At 37.4% G+C, this 16876-nt stretch overlaps 1 protein-coding gene across 5 annotated transcripts in view; it reads left to right on the top strand.

Moving 5' to 3' along the window:
* The window catches only part of LOC117288859 (protein NDRG3-like), a 49007-nt gene extending 32860 nt beyond the window's left edge, over positions 1–16147 (top strand). For 2 of the 5 annotated variants that reach the window (XM_033769715.1, XM_033769713.1), the window contains exons 9-13: positions 1586–1689; positions 2739–2856; positions 3355–3490; positions 5192–5197; positions 9368–10268. In XM_033769715.1, coding sequence (XP_033625606.1) covers positions 1586–1689; positions 2739–2856; positions 3355–3490; positions 5192–5197; positions 9368–9468 — 465 coding nt within the window. In that variant the 3' untranslated portion in view covers positions 9469–10268. Of the gene's footprint in view, positions 1–1585; positions 1690–2738; positions 2857–3354; positions 3491–5191; positions 5198–9367; positions 10269–16019 lie in introns of those variants that run through there. The other 3 variants (XM_033769716.1, XM_033769717.1, XM_033769714.1) reach the window with 3 other exon arrangements.
* The last annotated feature ends 729 nt before the right edge of the window (positions 16148–16876 follow it).

Genomic DNA, 16876 nt, shown 5'->3' with positions numbered 1-16876 from the left:
GCTCTGTATACTTTTCTGGTTGGGTTGTCTTTCTTTGAATTATGATCATTGCCATTTCCATTTTAATGTTTGATGACCGATTTATAACTATTTTTACTTGTACACAATAAGGTCTTGTTTGTGTCTTTTAAATACCTTTGATATGAAAAGTGTGATGTACATTTGTTTTTTCTCTGTGTCATCTTTCTTTAAGGGAACACTAACGAATTGGTTTTGCTAGCAAAAAGGTTGCGGGCAGTGTAAGCACTTAATGTAATCCACCATATACATAAACTGACAAACCTGTAGAAGTTTGAGATCGATCGGCCATCTGGGTTTCAAATTTTGCACTGCAGCGATGCCCCAAAAAATGAACAAAACGCTCAATGAGCAATAAACTCCAAACGCGAAATTAGATTATTTATTTCTCACTAAATATGACATTTCAGACAGAAATATTTCAAGGGATGTTTGTTACTATCATCATCATTAGACTGTGTAAGTTTGATGTAAATCTGTGATCTTCACGATTTTTTTTACTCTTACCAATTCTGTAACGTTCCTTTAAGACCTACATGTATGCTATATTATTTCATTTTCTTTTTATGTTGGTGTAAAACTACTTGTAGGTCTTGGATTTTTCATTGAACTTGCTAAATTGTATTCTTCATTTATGGATGTGTTGTTCATTACAGTGTTTATTTAAAACACATTTGTTTTCACTTTTGACCTAAATGCCGTTTTCTTTGCAGGAACCTGTTACTATTGAATTGAAACACATTTAATTTTTTGCATCTTTATCTTTGAATTGCCCATACTCTATTTATTGACTTAATTTTTTTAAACTTCACATTTGACTCCTTTGACTGTCTTAAACATGATTTTCTTTAAGAGTAACTATAAATATAAATATGAATAGTAAACTTGCGGACTGTTCAACAACCATGAGTAAAATCTCTTTTGAAGGCAGGGCCTGGAATTTCATCTTTGAGAGGGCAAGGCCATTTTCATTTTGAAAAGGGCACTTCCATTGGAAAATCTTAAAGTCTATGGGAATTTTTGAAAGGGCACCAAGGCCAAGACAAGGGCAACGGAGGCCATGGTCATCGTGGCCTCCTTGAAATTCCAGGCCTGGAAGGAGTGTTGGCTCTGATAAGAGCCGGTTTGGTCTCAACGTTTCCAACAGTATACTCTGCCCGTCTTCAGGGGAATGCCGATTTTGTTTGTTGTTATTTACATGTTTATTGATTTGTTTGCATATTTAGACCATATTGTACCCTTTTCTTAGAATCTTTTAAATATTTTATTGCAGTACATGTGTACATTAGTTAAAGTAAAGGCATAATGATAACAAATAATAGCAAACCAAAGAAGTAAATGTAGTATATCACTAGGATAAATAATCATTAAAACATGACATTATTTAGGCCTACTTAGGTGAAGTAAAAGATTTTGTTCCCATACCTACGGACAGACACTACAACAAACAAGCACACAAACACCCCAACAACACTGACTTTTAAACATATGTATAAACATGTAGGATCTATGACAAAACATCGTCTAGAACATGATCATAACATTTTCTGTCTTGATTCTTAAACAGAAAACCATGGAGAGTAACCACGATCTCGTGACCGTCTTCAGAGAAAACTTAGCCAGGAGCGTCAACCCGTTCAACCTGTCTCTATTTATTGATGCTTACATCAGGTATGGCGCCCTCATCCCGAGGAAGAACAGGCTCGCATACAGACCTGTAATTTGGCAGGATTCGTGCCAATTTCAGGATTTTTGGAAATGATTTTGTTTTGGACGAAGAACAATTGACTATTGCAGGCTTTGATTCTGTGACCTTGGGTTTGATCAGATATCTCGCTTTGCCTTCAACATTCCGCGAAAGCAGTATCTGGGGTGTCATGGCCGAGTGGTCTAGCATCAAACTCAAGTTCTGGTAGAAAGGTCTTTGAGGTACAATGTATGGGTTAGAATCCTGGTCATGACGCCTTCCTCTTTGATCACGTTTTTTAAAGGCAGTGGACACTATTGGTTATTACTCAAAATTAGCATAAAACCTTACTTATGAGTAATGAGTAATAGGGAGAGGTTGATAGTATAAAACATTGTGAGAACTTGCTCCCTCTGAAGTGATGTAGTTTTTTAGTTCGGAGTACTTTTCTACAAATTTGATTCCGAGACCTCAGATTTAGAACTTGAGGTCTCGAAATCAACCATCTAAACGCACACAACTTCGTGTGACAAGGGTGTTTTTTTCGTTCATTATTATCTCGCAAGTTCGATGACGGATTGAGCTCAAACTTTCACAGGTTTGTTATTTTATGCATATGTTGAGATACACCAAGTGAGAAGACCGGTCTTTGACATTGACCAAAAGTGTCCACTGCCTTCTTTAAGCTTGATGCTGTACTTCTTAAGCCATTTGCACATTAGATTTGAATGTTCTGTACAATAATGTGTTTGATCACAAGTTACCACTTCAATTTGAATTGAATATGAAGAGACAGTTGCTTTGCCACTTTCTTCGGGTCAAACTTTTGCGTAGAACCTACGCAAGAGACAGCAAAGTTTAGCAAGGTCTGATTCCAAGATCAAGACCCAAAAGTTTGAGAAAGAGTTATGTTTCTTACATTACATGATGAGTTAATATGTCTATTAAAATGAAATTTTGGAAATCCCTGACAGAGCAAATCATCTGATATTTGATTGTTTCCATTTTTTTTCTTTTTTTTTTCTTTTTACAGACGGACAGATCTTAAGATAAAACGTGAGCTGGATCCAGTCAAGAAAAAGGAGACGCGGACGCTCAAAGGCAACATCATGTTGATTGGTGGCAGTAACTCTCCTCATGTCAATGATACAGTAGGTCACAATCTTGTAACGATAGTAACATAGGCACTGACTTCAGTCACAAACACTAGAAGGCAACATCATGTTGATTGGTTGCAGTAACTACCCTCATGTCAGTGGTGATACAGTAGGTCACAATCTTGTAACGATAGTAACATACATGTAGGTACTGACTTGAGTCACAAACACTAAGGCGACATAATGTTGATTGGTTGCAGTAACTACCCTCATGTCAATGACACAGTAGGTCACACTCGTGTAACGATAGTAATATAGGTATGACTTGAGTCACAAAGACTAGAATTATCAAAACCATATTCCTTTAAAAGGAATCCTTTCTCAAAATAGTAAACACTTTCAACAGCTGCAGTGTGACTCGTCATGGTCCTGCCAATGTTTGTATGGTTATTCGTATTTGGAGAATCTACCAATCTATGACTCTACCTTTTAATTTCCAGCCTTGGGTACCTTTTTAAAAACAAATGGGAAATCCTTGATTTTGATCCGTAGGTTGATATGAACGGCAGACTGGACCCCGAAAACTCGACTTGGATAAAGATTTCTGATTGCGGCGGCATGATCCTGGAGGAGCAACCGGCCAAGCTGTGTGAATCATTCCGTCTCTTCATGCAAGGCCTCGGATATGGTGAGTGGTTTTGAGTTTTTATCAATGTGACGATGAGTGGTATGTGTGCATGCTGGGTACCTATAGAGGGCGTTGTTTACCACTAGAGAGTGCTGTTCACCTCTAGAGGGGGCTGTTCATGATTGATGCCGAAGAGTAGAAACCGGTTTTAAAAGTAAAAGCTGAAATTGAAAGTGTAAGTCACTGCATATTTTTTCCACTGATATCAATGGGCAGACCAATATGACCAAGGCTCAATTTTATAAAGCATGTAAGCACAAAAAACTTGCTAAGCAAAGAAAAGTATTGCTTAGACAGAAATAGGTTACCAGCCAAAATGGCATTTAGGTTTATTGTTGTGACTGGTACCCCACTCAATTTTTAAAAAGCAGGGAATATTGCTGAGCAGTATTTTCTGCTTAACCGTTTCATGATTGTTTTTCGTGCTTGTCTGTATCCTTGCGGGTAAAGACAGTGGGCGAGTCTGATACAAGTAGTCTTATCAAAAAAAAAACTTGTGCTTAATTGACATGTATACTAAGTTCAAATTAATGTTTTGAATATGTAGCTTTTTCTAACACACTGGTATGAATCTAAATCATGCAAGGATGTGTTTGTTACAAACATACGTATATGACCCTAAATGAAAACCTACCCAAACTTAGTGGCTGATAGCCAACAACTGAGGCATAAATTAACAGCGCCCTCTAGTGGCTCTACTTGGTAAATATTATTTGTGTTTACTGTTCTGTGCAATGTGTGCATGGTTAATTGACTGCATGATGTGGTGCTTGTGAAAGTAGATGATGTAGTAGGGATGAAACATAAGTGTCAAATGTAAGCGTGAAGTTTTAAAGAGAAAATTTCCAACATGGCGCATGCGGACATTGAAAAAGCTCCCCCCATGACTTTAGTATGGTACGACTTACAAATGAGAGCAAAGGGTCTTTAAACATAACATATTGGTTGTTCATGTCTTTACATTGAAGTAGAATTATGACAGTACTTGACTGATGGTGACTTTCTCTTTGTCAAGTATCCGTCTGTTATGAAGTAGCTGCTGACAGTCCCTCCGGGGGTGAGAAATTTCAGAACTTCATTCGCATACTTTTTAAAGTCTGCCTTGTATTCAAATAGGGCAGTATGTTTCTCCAAATTTACTTAATCCTGCCCTTTGATCTACTTCTCTAGCTCTTGGGAAACTGTTCCCAAATGCTCCTTCCCCCAGGGGTTGTCAAAAGAGGAACATGCCATTAATTACTACATTGTATGTTGTACCTGTTAAAATGTGGATCCTCGTTTCAGACAGTTTTGGTCATCAATGACTCTCACCCCTAGTCCCTTATTGCAGATGTGTATACGTAGTGACTCTTAGCCTTGCTCAAGGCAGTCCCATTATTCGCTCCGAAAAGGTCCCCTGGTCATTGCCTCGGTGCCCTTGAAATGCTCCAGTACAAATTTGCAATTTCATCATAGGGTGCCCTTACCAAGAAGAAAATGCCTTGGTGCCCTTGCCCTTTCAAAAACGAAGCATACAGCCCTGCAGCTGGCATTTAGTAACTGTAGTGTAAATGTCATAGTGTCTTCTGGACAGCGTAGGTGTCGTATTTTCTGTCGATTTCCACGCTCTCATTCATCTATTTCATGTACTTGTAGAAACTTGATTTTTATATTTCACTTCTTTCTGCATCCTTTCTCTTATCATTCTTAATTTGGGATTAGCTGATGGTGAGTCTTGGTGTCCATGTTAAAGCAGCATGGTGCCCGGCATGCTGTTGCATGTGCCCCCTTTGATGTTGAAAGTGATGATTCAGTTTCTTTTAGTTTGTGCAGTCTTATTTTTTCCCCGAGTTGTTTCAACCCCTTCTTTCCATGGAGCATCATTTGTCAGTCCAGTTTTTATTTAGGTTACTGACCATTTTACCTAATCTGCGTCATGCGTGTGTCAAGAGGCACTTCTACAGTGTATGAGAAAAATTATAATTTGTGTTGAAACCTTGCAAAGGTGACCAATGCAGTAAGCACAGGGCGCCACATCAATTGCTGAGGGTACCCTTAGGTAAATTGAGGCCTGTTAGTGTAACATGTTACTCGTATTCGTGTATAGCATTTTAAGAAAGGTTTATAGACGTAAAGGTCATTCTGTTTTGGCAGAGATACATGTAATTAGTGAGGAATGTTCACCTGTTCACTAGGCCAATAACCAGCTTTGAGTGTTTTTGTATTAGGTTGTTTCTCAATGGTATTGTTGTGTAATTATAACACACCTCTTGCTTGTTCTGTTTTCTGGTTGGCTGAAACACGGTCACGTGGGATGAACTAATATAGCCTTGTGATCGCGCGCCCGTGTGTTTGCGGGAACTAGTTCCCGAGCGGGCACTAGTCTTTGAAAATAGTGCCCTGTTACAGCGCCCTCTCTTGACTTGAGTCGTGAACATCAACTACAGAACTTCCTTTCTTTTCCAGATTTCTGTTCTTATTTCACATTTAAGACCGAGCTGTGCTATAAAACACATATTGACTGGCATGATTCGGTAACTAGTGTACGTCTATTCCCCCTCGGGCCTGTGAGTGACTTCGGCCTCGGGGAAATAGGTCGCTCTTCTGGTCACTCAAAGTCCCTCGGGGCAATAGACGTTCACTAGTTACCTCATTGCCAGTCAGTATGTGTATAATAGGCCTACAAGTTGTAAATGCCTTTCCCCCATAAGATATGATGCTGTAGTTAAAGTTACTGTACTTGTATTGTACATGTATCGGGAGTTTGTGAGGGCTACATGCATGTGGTTGTGATTGTGAACCAAAAGTGAATCAACCCGCTCTGTATTGTATCAGCATTATTACAGTAGTTTTAAAAGGTATACTCTAAAGGCATTTGGTGACGCATTGTAAAAAGTGAAGTGGGTGGCACTTTTGAATAAAGTATGGAATTTAATAACTGGACACATGAAGGTCTTAGGGGGGGGGGGATTTGATGCACTCCACTTGTTTAGGAAATGTTCCCAAGATGGAGATTTAAAGTTAGTTGAATGGTTTAAAAAGTGTGAGGTTTTCATCATCTCTATGTCTCTATTTGAAATCTTGTTCGCATCTTTCATGGTAAATGTTAAAGGAACGTTACAGAATTGGCAAGAAACAAAAATCGTGATGATCACAGTTTTACATAAAACTTACTAGGTCTAATGCTGATGATAGTAGAAAACATCCCTTGAAATATTTCTGCCTGAAATTTCATATTTTATGAGAAATAAACTTCCCATTTGGAGTTTATCGCTCGGTGAGCGTTTGATTCATCTTTGTTTTGGCATCGATGCAATGCAAAATATTTAATCTTTTTTTTCACTATTTTCTTGTGACCCAGATGATCGATCAATCTCAGTTGTCAGTTTATGTATATGTTGGATTACATAAAGTGTTCACACTGCCAGCAACTGTTTTGTTAGCAAAAACCAATTCTGTAATGTTCCTTTAAAGGCAGTGGACACTATTGGTAATTGTCAAAGACTAGCCTTCACAGTTGGTGTATCTCAACATATGCATAAAATAACTTACCTGTGAAAATTTGAGCTCAATCGGTCATCAAAGTTGCGAGATAATAATGAAAGAAGAAAACACCCTTGTCACACAAAGTTGTGTGCGTTAAGATGGTTGATTTCGAGACCTCAAGTTCCTCAAAACCAAATTCGTGGAAAATTACTTCTTTCTCGAAAACTATGGCACTTCAGAGGGAGCCTTTTCTAACAATGTTTTATACCGTTAACCTCTCCCCATTACTCATCACCAAGTAAGGTTTTATGCCAATAATTATTTTGAGAAATTACCAATAGTGTCCACTGCCTTTAAGAGTGTTTAACCCTTTGGAGATCACAACAGCCAGAAATGGCTTGTACCACAATCCACACTCAAACAAAAAAGGATGAGTTAAAGCTCACATCTTGAAATGACATTTTCCCATACGGGTTTCTTGTTAACAGTGTTAAGTCACTTTTTAACAAGAAAAATTGTGTTTAGAAAAAAGTCAACGATGATTACATAGAAATTATCAATATAAGGGTTAGTATAATGAGCGCGTCAATATTGAATATGCTGCATGTACAAGTCAAAATAAATCACTGTAATAGTTTCTTTCTGGTAAGAGTTATAAATATTTATATTCACTGTATCATATCCATGCTTTCTAAATTCCTCTATACACCAATCCAGGCGCGCAAGTGCTGGGCGCCGCCATGGGCGCCGCACGCCACTGCTGCGGTGTCTTTGTGCACAAAAACATGAGAAAATCGTTTTCCTTTTCAATTTTATGGGAATTGAATGTTTTCAAAATTATACAGAAAGTAAAATACTAAAATTCTGACAAAATACCTTGCATTTTAGCGACTATTATGAAGTTTCTGCTTCTTTGACCCCTAACTCGCCTAAGAAAAGCACCATTTTCAAGATGATTCAGTTTCTCTTTTGTTGCAAATATTTGTGGTCAGTGATCTACATTGGTACATGTATATCATTATGTCCTGTTAAGGAAATTGTAAAGTGTTGAGGAAAACATTTAATTTCCTTAAAGAGTGAACAGGAACATGATTTCCTCATATCTTTGTGCACAAAACTAGGCACATGTACACATGTACACTGCAGCAGTGGTGTTTGTGCGCCTTGTGCGCGTCGGATTGGTCTATACCCTTACTCACTGGATGACCAGGCTCTCTTCTGATTTGAATGATAAAATGGAATACTCAGTGCATGTGTGCTGTGGTTGCTTTGTAATAAGTATGGCAGTCTTGGCTTGAAACCCCCAAAAACCTGCTGCCTCTGTCTTCATGTCTTCAAACCCCAAATTCAGCCAAAGAGATCAAGTAACACATTAACATGTTAACGCTTCTTGTTTTATACTCAGCGAGGCAATGGTTTCTCTTCTCTTACCTCTTCAGTCTCCTGACGATGACTAGAGCAAGCTAGTCGAAACGTTGAGACCAATTTCAGAACTGACTCCGCGGCAGTACAGTTAATTACAATCCTATAAGCTAAAGTAGTAGTCCAGTCTAATTTCTATACCATCCGCCCTGGTAATAGTTAAAAAGCAGGACAGTTCTTTTCAGAACTGAGAAGTCCCCCGAACCTCCGATTATCTACTCCTCGGCAGTAGAATAAAGCAAGACAGTTCCCTAAGAACAACTCTACCTGGCAAGTACATGTAGATACACACATGGTGTTACCGCAAACCAAATAACCATTGATACCTCACCATGCAATGCCTCAAATCCTATATGGTTTCTAAATGATTCTACAAAGTTTGTTTTGATCAGACAATTAGATTCCCTGCATAAATCTGGATATTTATTTCTAAGTGAGCCAGCCCAAGAGGGGGTACGTAACTAAAGAGAGGCTAGATTGGAAAAAGTATTACGTCCACTGATTTGTTTGTACCTTTCAGTCATACATGTATGAATGGAGGCAAAATGAACATGAGTGTATTCTGGAATCCGTGTACACTTTGTGCTGCTGTGAATAATGCATAGTTGGTTAGAGTGATGATGGGCTTTGTTGTGGTGGTCGCTATCAAATGGCCAGTTGAATAACCAATGGCCAATTCATTCCTGCTCAGCTATTGGTTGTTCTCGTCAAAATGCACACAGGGTGAAAAGGATGCAATGAATATATGTGATGAATGGTGAAAGCAAATGCAGGGTTCATCAAGTTAACTTGTGGTATTTTTTTTTTATGAATGAATGCTGTGTGACCTTAAGTCCTCCTATCAAATGATAAGGATCTACATACTTGGGTTTATATAAAAAATGAAAAAATAAATGACAATAATCTACAAAAAATTATACTAAATATTTTGGCTAAATAAACAAACAAACCCTTGTATCATGTGTATTACTAATACCTGTTTGATTTCAGTGTTGAAATTACGATCGATGAGACCAGCCCACGGAGTGGAACAGTGCGATCTCCGTATCACCAACAAACCAAAAGGAGAACCATCGCCTGTGTTTGTCTAGTGAGGGACGACACCGTCACAGATTCTTGAAAATACCGACTAGAATTATGATACATCTCCTAGAAAACAGTGTTGCCTGTTATTATTGAGGCTCAAATGTCATGGCTCTGCTTACCGTCTGATTCTGTGCTTAAGATTGATTGTTCTCTGCTTACTGTGTAAGTGTTGAATTTCTGCACTGGCTGTGTTAGAGGAGAATGCCTAGTAACGTGGAGTACACACTATCTATTGCAAACAAGCAAAATTTTGTGGAATACGCTTGATGTAAGCATGGAATTCCGTTCTTCCGTAAGTGCCGACTCTTTGCTTACGTTAAGCAGAGCCATGAAATAGGGCCCAGATGACCAGGCAAAGAATCATGTATTCACCATTATACAACATTATGAGAGTTTGTTCTCGGAACAAATTTGATAGAAAAATCAACAACATATGTACAAGCGACATTAGCCCGGCAACGCATCATGTATTCACTGAAGCAGCTGCGCCAGACATTCATGGGATTGTTCTTATACAAATCAAAAGAGAAGACCAACACTAGTACATGTAGCTGTCTTAGATGATCGACTGTCCAAGACTAATTAATGTATTCACTAGGAAATAATAAGTACAGCCAAGAACAAACGCAGGATATAAGACTGGGACAGAGTTACTGGGGTGGGTGATAAATCAAATATTTAGGGAGTCTTTCAACAACTGGAAACTTCAGACTTCATTTCAGACTGTTCACTTTAGAGACACTGGACACCTTTGGTAATTAACATATGCAACAAACCTGTGAAAATTTGAGCTTGTCAAAGTTGCGAGATAATAATGAAAGAAAAAAAACCATCCTTGTCACACGAAGTTGTGTGCTTTCAATTGCTTGATTTCGGGACCTCAAATTCTAAATCTGAGGTCTAAAAATCAAATTTGTGGAAAATTACTTCTCTCTCGAAAACTACGGAACTTCAGAGGGAGCCGCTTCTCACAATGTTTTATACTATCAACAGCTCCCCATTACTCGTTACCAAGTAAGGTTTTATGCTCCAAATTGTGTTGAGTAATTACCAATAGTGTCCACTGCCTTTAAGGGAGAAAGGGAAGAAACTTGCCCATTCTCTTCCACTTTAATTATCTGGTTTTTATATGGGTGGGGTTTTGGTGATCAGTAATTGTGTGATTTTTGAGGCAAATCAATTTTAAGCGCAGAATGTTATGGTCATCAATATTCATGAGTGCCTCTCCTGTAATGAATTCTATTGGAGTAAAAATACCTAGATCCTCCCCATTGCATGCAAAGCAGTGAATATATTAGCATATATGTAAATTAATTGAAAATTGTAGGTGATGTGGTTGCTCTTGGCCCTCGCGAATGGCTCTCTATATACTCAAATTAAAAATTTGTATCTAAAGTAAATATTATCCAAGTTGGTAATTTGGCTGGTCACAGAGTAATTTTTGACCACATTTTGACATCCTAAAATATAATGTATAACCGGAAAATATGAATTAAGTGTGTGATTTGATTGTGTGCTTCATGATATAAAGCTATTTAGAGGAAAATGCTACTTATGGTAATTAGTTGTACAAGTTGATGGTCAGAAAATGTCAACAGTTTCAGCATTTTATTGCGGAGCTAAACTTCTTAAAGACAGTGGACACTATTGGTAATTGTCAAAGACCAGTCTTCTCACTTGGTGTATCTCAACATACGCATGAAATAACAAACCTGTGAAAATTTGAGCTCAATTGGTCGTCGAAGTTGCGAGATAATAATGAAAGAACAAACACCCTTGTCACACGAAGTTGTGTGCGTTTAGATGGTTGATTTCGAGACTTCAAGTTCTAAGCTTGAGGTCTTGAAATCAAATTCGTGGAAAATTACTTCTTTCTCGAAAACTACGTCACTTTTCTCACAATGTTTTATACTTAAACCTCTCCCCATTACTCGTTACCAAGTGAGGTTTTATGCTGATAATTATTTTGAGTAATTACCAATAGTGTCCACTTCCTTTAAGTGCTATGTAGCTGGAAAAAGTTACTCAGTGAAAGTACTTTAGCCAGAGGAATTGTGGAGCACCAGTCACAAATGATTGAAGTAGTCCTTTATTTTCGCCGATGACTTCGGTGAAAAATAGATTTGTGTGCTGCCAGCTTCATGTCTTTTGGCCTTTAAGGCCGTGTCACACAGAGCAATTAACAGGCAACCAGCTCCAAAAAGAAAAAAACTTCCACATGTTTACTTCCACATAAAGTGCTCCTTTTCCATCAGTGCAGTTAATAATAATAATAATAATAATAATAATAATAACAATAATAATAATAATAATAATGAAGCATTTATATAGCGCCCCACAAAGATTGGAGCGCTTTACAATTTACTTACAAACAAACAATGCAATGACAAAGATACAAAAAAACAGTACAAGCAGAAAAGTTGGTAGCCTGTAAAAATTGTCCTGCGGTCTGCCAAGGCCTTTTTAATAAAAATATGGTCAATTCGATTTATATGCCTTCACTACAAAAAGAGATTGTTGACATTTTTTGAGTGTCCTTAAAGTGCATGCATTTTGTATGACATTGTAAACCCTCTTCCCAAACTCAGTCTAGCGTGTGGTTTTGACTTCACACTGATATCCATGGCCTTTTACATGTGTATTGTGATTTTTGGGGGGTCAATGGAGAAAACAACGAGCTGCATTTTTCATTGCTCCTCAAGTATTGTGTGTGTGCATTTTGTGCGATGTATTTTTGTCGCAGATGCGTAGACCTTTTGTTGTGATTGCAGCCATCTTGTCTTGTCGTCCGAGGCTGTGTTCATGTTGGATGTGTTTTGTTCTGGGCTCTTACCAGGGAACAGTTATGGCATGAGGTCTGTTAACATGTAAAAACAGTTGTGTATGCTGAAACCTCTTTGCTTGACCATTTTGGGGAGTAACGACACACTACTTCGCTGACCCAATATGGCGGCTACGACTAAAGCTACAACTGTGTCTAAGTAAGGCTGTGTCCGAATTGGGGCTACAGCTAGAGCTACAGCTAGATTTGCACGTCATCGTGTGTTGAGATTTTGGACGTCCTGTGCAACACTCTTAGAAACAGCCATAGCCGTAGCTGTAGACGCCAATTCGCATGCGGCCTAAGGGTGCTGCTAAGGTAGTCCTGTAATTCAGCACATATCGGCCCGCAATCCAGCTGTACCTGTAGTCCGAGCCACAAATTGGGCAGGGGCTTATATATTGTGTAAGACGCATAGAAACCAGACAAATATGTCTGCTGCCATCTGTGTAATGTATTCAATAGCAATGACACGTTATGAGATGTGTTGTACAAAAAGAGACCAGTCTTATTTCTCCCTCCCGCTCTTTACATGTGCATGGTAATACAAGATGGCTGCAGTGTGACATAAAGGTCTATATCCAGTTGGTGCATTTATATTGTTCATATACTCCAAGTCTTCCTCCCGCTTACCACCAAAGATATTTTGTACCAATGTGTAGCTCGCTTTTCTGTCAACCAATAAAAAAGATCTGTGAAGCAACTGGAGAGCGTTGGGGACACTAGGTGGCAGCAGACTTACCAGGTAAATCCATTGTTTTTGGAAATGTTCGCATGCTCAGAACTAGACCTAAACAACGGAAGGTTTTCTGGTAAGTCTGTTGCCATCTAGCGTTTCAAAGACTCCTGTTTGATGGCACGGATCAGTTACATTTTTTTCTGTACAGTTGTGCATTAAGTACAGTAGGTCTCAGCTATCACATAAGATAAAATATGTATTGTTGGTGGAATTTGTTGGTTTTGCGTAAATCATTAATGTTTTGTATTCATCACTCACAATTTTGTATCGCGGTAATTTGAGTTATTTGGTTTGTAGTAGAAATTACACCATCAATTATGATTATTCACAAATATAGTTTGGGCTAAGCTTCCCTTATAATAATGTCTTAAGTCGCTGTGTGCCTGGAGAAAAGAGGTTGTAGGCAATTACTGTCCTAAGTTGTGTTTCAAGAAAGCTGAGTGTGGAAAGTTTGGGGTATTTTTGTGCCATTTATAAAGGACACCTCTATGGCCGAGGAGCTTTGGAGGCCATTGAAAGTAACTTATCAGTATTACTCCTAGCACTTTTCCTGACCGGGGTTTGGGATGGCATGGGAACTAGCTCAATCACAGGGGGACAAGTATGAGATTCGAAGCAAATGGGGACGAGGTTGTACTATTTCTAAAACCTTTCAGTTTTCAACTTTATTTACTCCTTTTATATTAACCATTTGATGGGATCGTGCTGTATATTGTTTAAAAAAATAAATGTTTAACACTATTTAATCACATGTACAAATGAGATTATATAAGGGTATATCTAACAATGACTTGCTCTTTACTGCGGGGAGGTGTGCGTTGCATGTAAAGTTTACCGCATAATTCAAACTATATCGAATATTTACTATTTTCAGCGTAATATGTAATAAAGGTGAATACTAGTAATATAATGTTGAACTTACCAATTGTTTACAGGATTTTAGATCAAATCAGCTTAAATTATTTTATTATTATAAGCAATTTGTACGTTAAATACTTGCTTTCAAAGATTTCTCTTTCAATTAATTTGCCTTTTTTGTTCTTTCTTGTGAACAATCTTTCAGAAAGATTTAATCAAAATTCAAATACAGTGGAGGCCAATAATCATTTAGAATTTATTGTAAATACCAAAACAAATTTTGATTCCACAACTACTTATGGTTATTTTTGTTTATCTATCGGTGAGTGTAGTGAAGTAGGTACATTTATTATGATTGTGAGGTTTTATATTTGATAAATTCAGAAATGAGGGAAAACTCTTTTTTATAGTGAAAGTATTTAATCGACATTTTGAGATAAAATCTATTGTGAGACCTTCATTTACAAGCAATTACTTTTTAGCAAACTCATCAAATAATGGCATATGTTTTGACATGCCTGTGATATTTTTTTTTTACAGGACTCGGGAAAGTACTGAGTATACAGTGCTAACACACATCGGTGTATGAGTAAAAAAAACAAAATTAATATATATTTTTTCCTTTCAAATGAAAGTTTTTTGGTGAGGAGTGAAGATGGCAAGTTTTCTTGTACTCTCGACTTGGTCTCGAAAAGTTGTGCTTGGCTTTGCTGTATAGCGCCACCACGTGTCAACTTATGGAAAGTCACATAGGTTGGCGGTTAGCAATTTTGTTTCTTCTGTACATCAAAATTGCCACTGAAGTGCTTTTCAATTGAGAATTTTAGTTATTCTAAATCGATTCACAAAAGGGAATCCTTAGAAGAAAAAAATCAGGAATGGAAATGCGATACTACAGACAAAAAAAACAAAAAAATGCTGGCGTTTAACGCTTCTGATTTTGTCGTTATCGTCTTTCCAAAATCGACCTGAAACGCAATATAGCCTCTGGGTGTATCAGGAATAATGTTAAACTTATGGGATACAACTCTGTACACTCTCAATATTAAAATCACGAACAAAATTAATAAGACATAGCGTACAGTATATTTCAGAAAGTTGGGCCCAGGCCTAGCCTAGACTCTTCCTCTGTACACATAATTATAATTCGAAAGTGTTAGGCCGCCAGGGCTAGGGCTAGGACCAGGCATACATTTTGGTGTAGTTTTCCCCTGAAAAAAATTACATGTCTGCCGCAAATTCTCTCTGAAAATAAGTGCCAAAAATGTCCGAACCATTGTCATTTTACGAGTGGAGGTTTTTCACATTATATATTAATTTAGTATAAATTTATGCGATTGTGTGAAGAAATATAAGTAAAATGAGCTGGTATTCCGTTTAGTAGGAAACTATTTGTACGCATAGGCCTACATGTAACTGCTAAAGAGAATAATTGCAATAAAAACCATATATGATTTGTATAATTTGGGGGCATTTTTCTTTGGAGTTCGTCAGTTGTTGTGTCTGTGATTTCGTTCTTTGCATGCATGAATTGTTATTTGTACGTGTATACTTTTTGTGCAGCAAAACAAATTATGTTCTTGCTTATGAACGTTGGTGCATGTAGTTTGCATGGATGTTAAAAATATGGTCGGTACTTTGTGATGTAGCATGCTCGTTTTTCTCACCGTATTTGATGGCATTTAGCTCCGAATAACGTAAGTGTAGTTAGTTTTTATTATTTATTTATTTATTGAGATTATTATATTCTTGCATATCACCTTAATTGTTTTCAATGGGCTATGTTGTGAAAAACCCGAAAGTTGTTATGCATAATAAAATGTTACACACAAACGAAAATAAAAACATCATCATACATTTTGAAAACAAAAACAAATCTTAATGTCGCCAAAGTATCTGAGATAGTAAATAGAAAAATAACAAATTCGATTCCGAAATTTAAAAAGAAACAACAAACTATTGCAAATTCACTTTAGGTTTTGATATCAAATAAGTGTCACGAAAAAAGATATTGAAACAAATTGTTTAATAATTACTGATTGCATATTTCCCTCTTTGTTGTATTGTCTTTATATCGTCTTCACATTCCTTTATTATTGATCAAACTTTCTTCATGTTTTCTTTCCTCTTTTGTTCAGTCATCAAACTTGGAATACTGAAGTCATAAATCAAGGTCATCCTGCATAGAACGAGGTTTTATTTCATTTTTTTTTTTAAAGGCACTGGACACTATTGGTAATTACTCAAAATAATTATTAGCATAGAACCTTACTTGATTACAAGAAGCAATGGGGAGAAACGGCTCCCTCTGAAGTGACGTAGTTTTCGAGAAAGAAGTCTTGTTTTGTCTTGTCTTGTCTTTGCTGCACAAACCGCCGCCACTAGGCTATAAACGTGCAGACCCTCAACTGTGACGGCTGGTCTTTGACAATTACCAATAGTGTCCGGTGTCTTTAAGGGGGTCTCCAAGGGATGTACTCATTTTCCAAATAGGTAAAGAGCCTCATGATGTAAGAAAACAGTCACAAATGAAACCTCGTACTTAAATAGTGTAAAACGTCATTTTATTTTACACTCTTTTATAGCAAAATTTTAAAACATGACGTCATTGGATATCGGCAACCATTAGTCTGTAGCAATTCAAAGATTTTCAAAAGGTCAAATTCAGATCTCTTTTGATTGAATAATATCATCAAAAGTCAGGATTGACACTAAGAAAATGACATAGAAATGTACAGACCTTTATGTTTGAAATATGACAAATTGTGGATGCTGCTAATATTCACACTTGAAGACTTTTGAGACGCTGGTGGCAGCAGACATAACGGATGATGAAACCTTGGAACACCCCCCCCCCCCAAGAGAGACAAAGGAGCGGTCTAAACGTATACAACTTATTGGACGATCATTTTAATAAAGTGCACAGTTTGGATGATGCTACACATAAGAGTCTAGATAAACTAAAAAACATACATAATGTATTAAATGGAAATTA

This window comes from Asterias rubens, chromosome 4 (assembly GCF_902459465.1).
Source record: "Asterias rubens chromosome 4, eAstRub1.3, whole genome shotgun sequence".
NCBI classification, from domain to species: domain Eukaryota; kingdom Metazoa; phylum Echinodermata; class Asteroidea; order Forcipulatida; family Asteriidae; genus Asterias; species Asterias rubens.
This window is presented reverse-complemented; position numbering and strand designations above follow the sequence as displayed.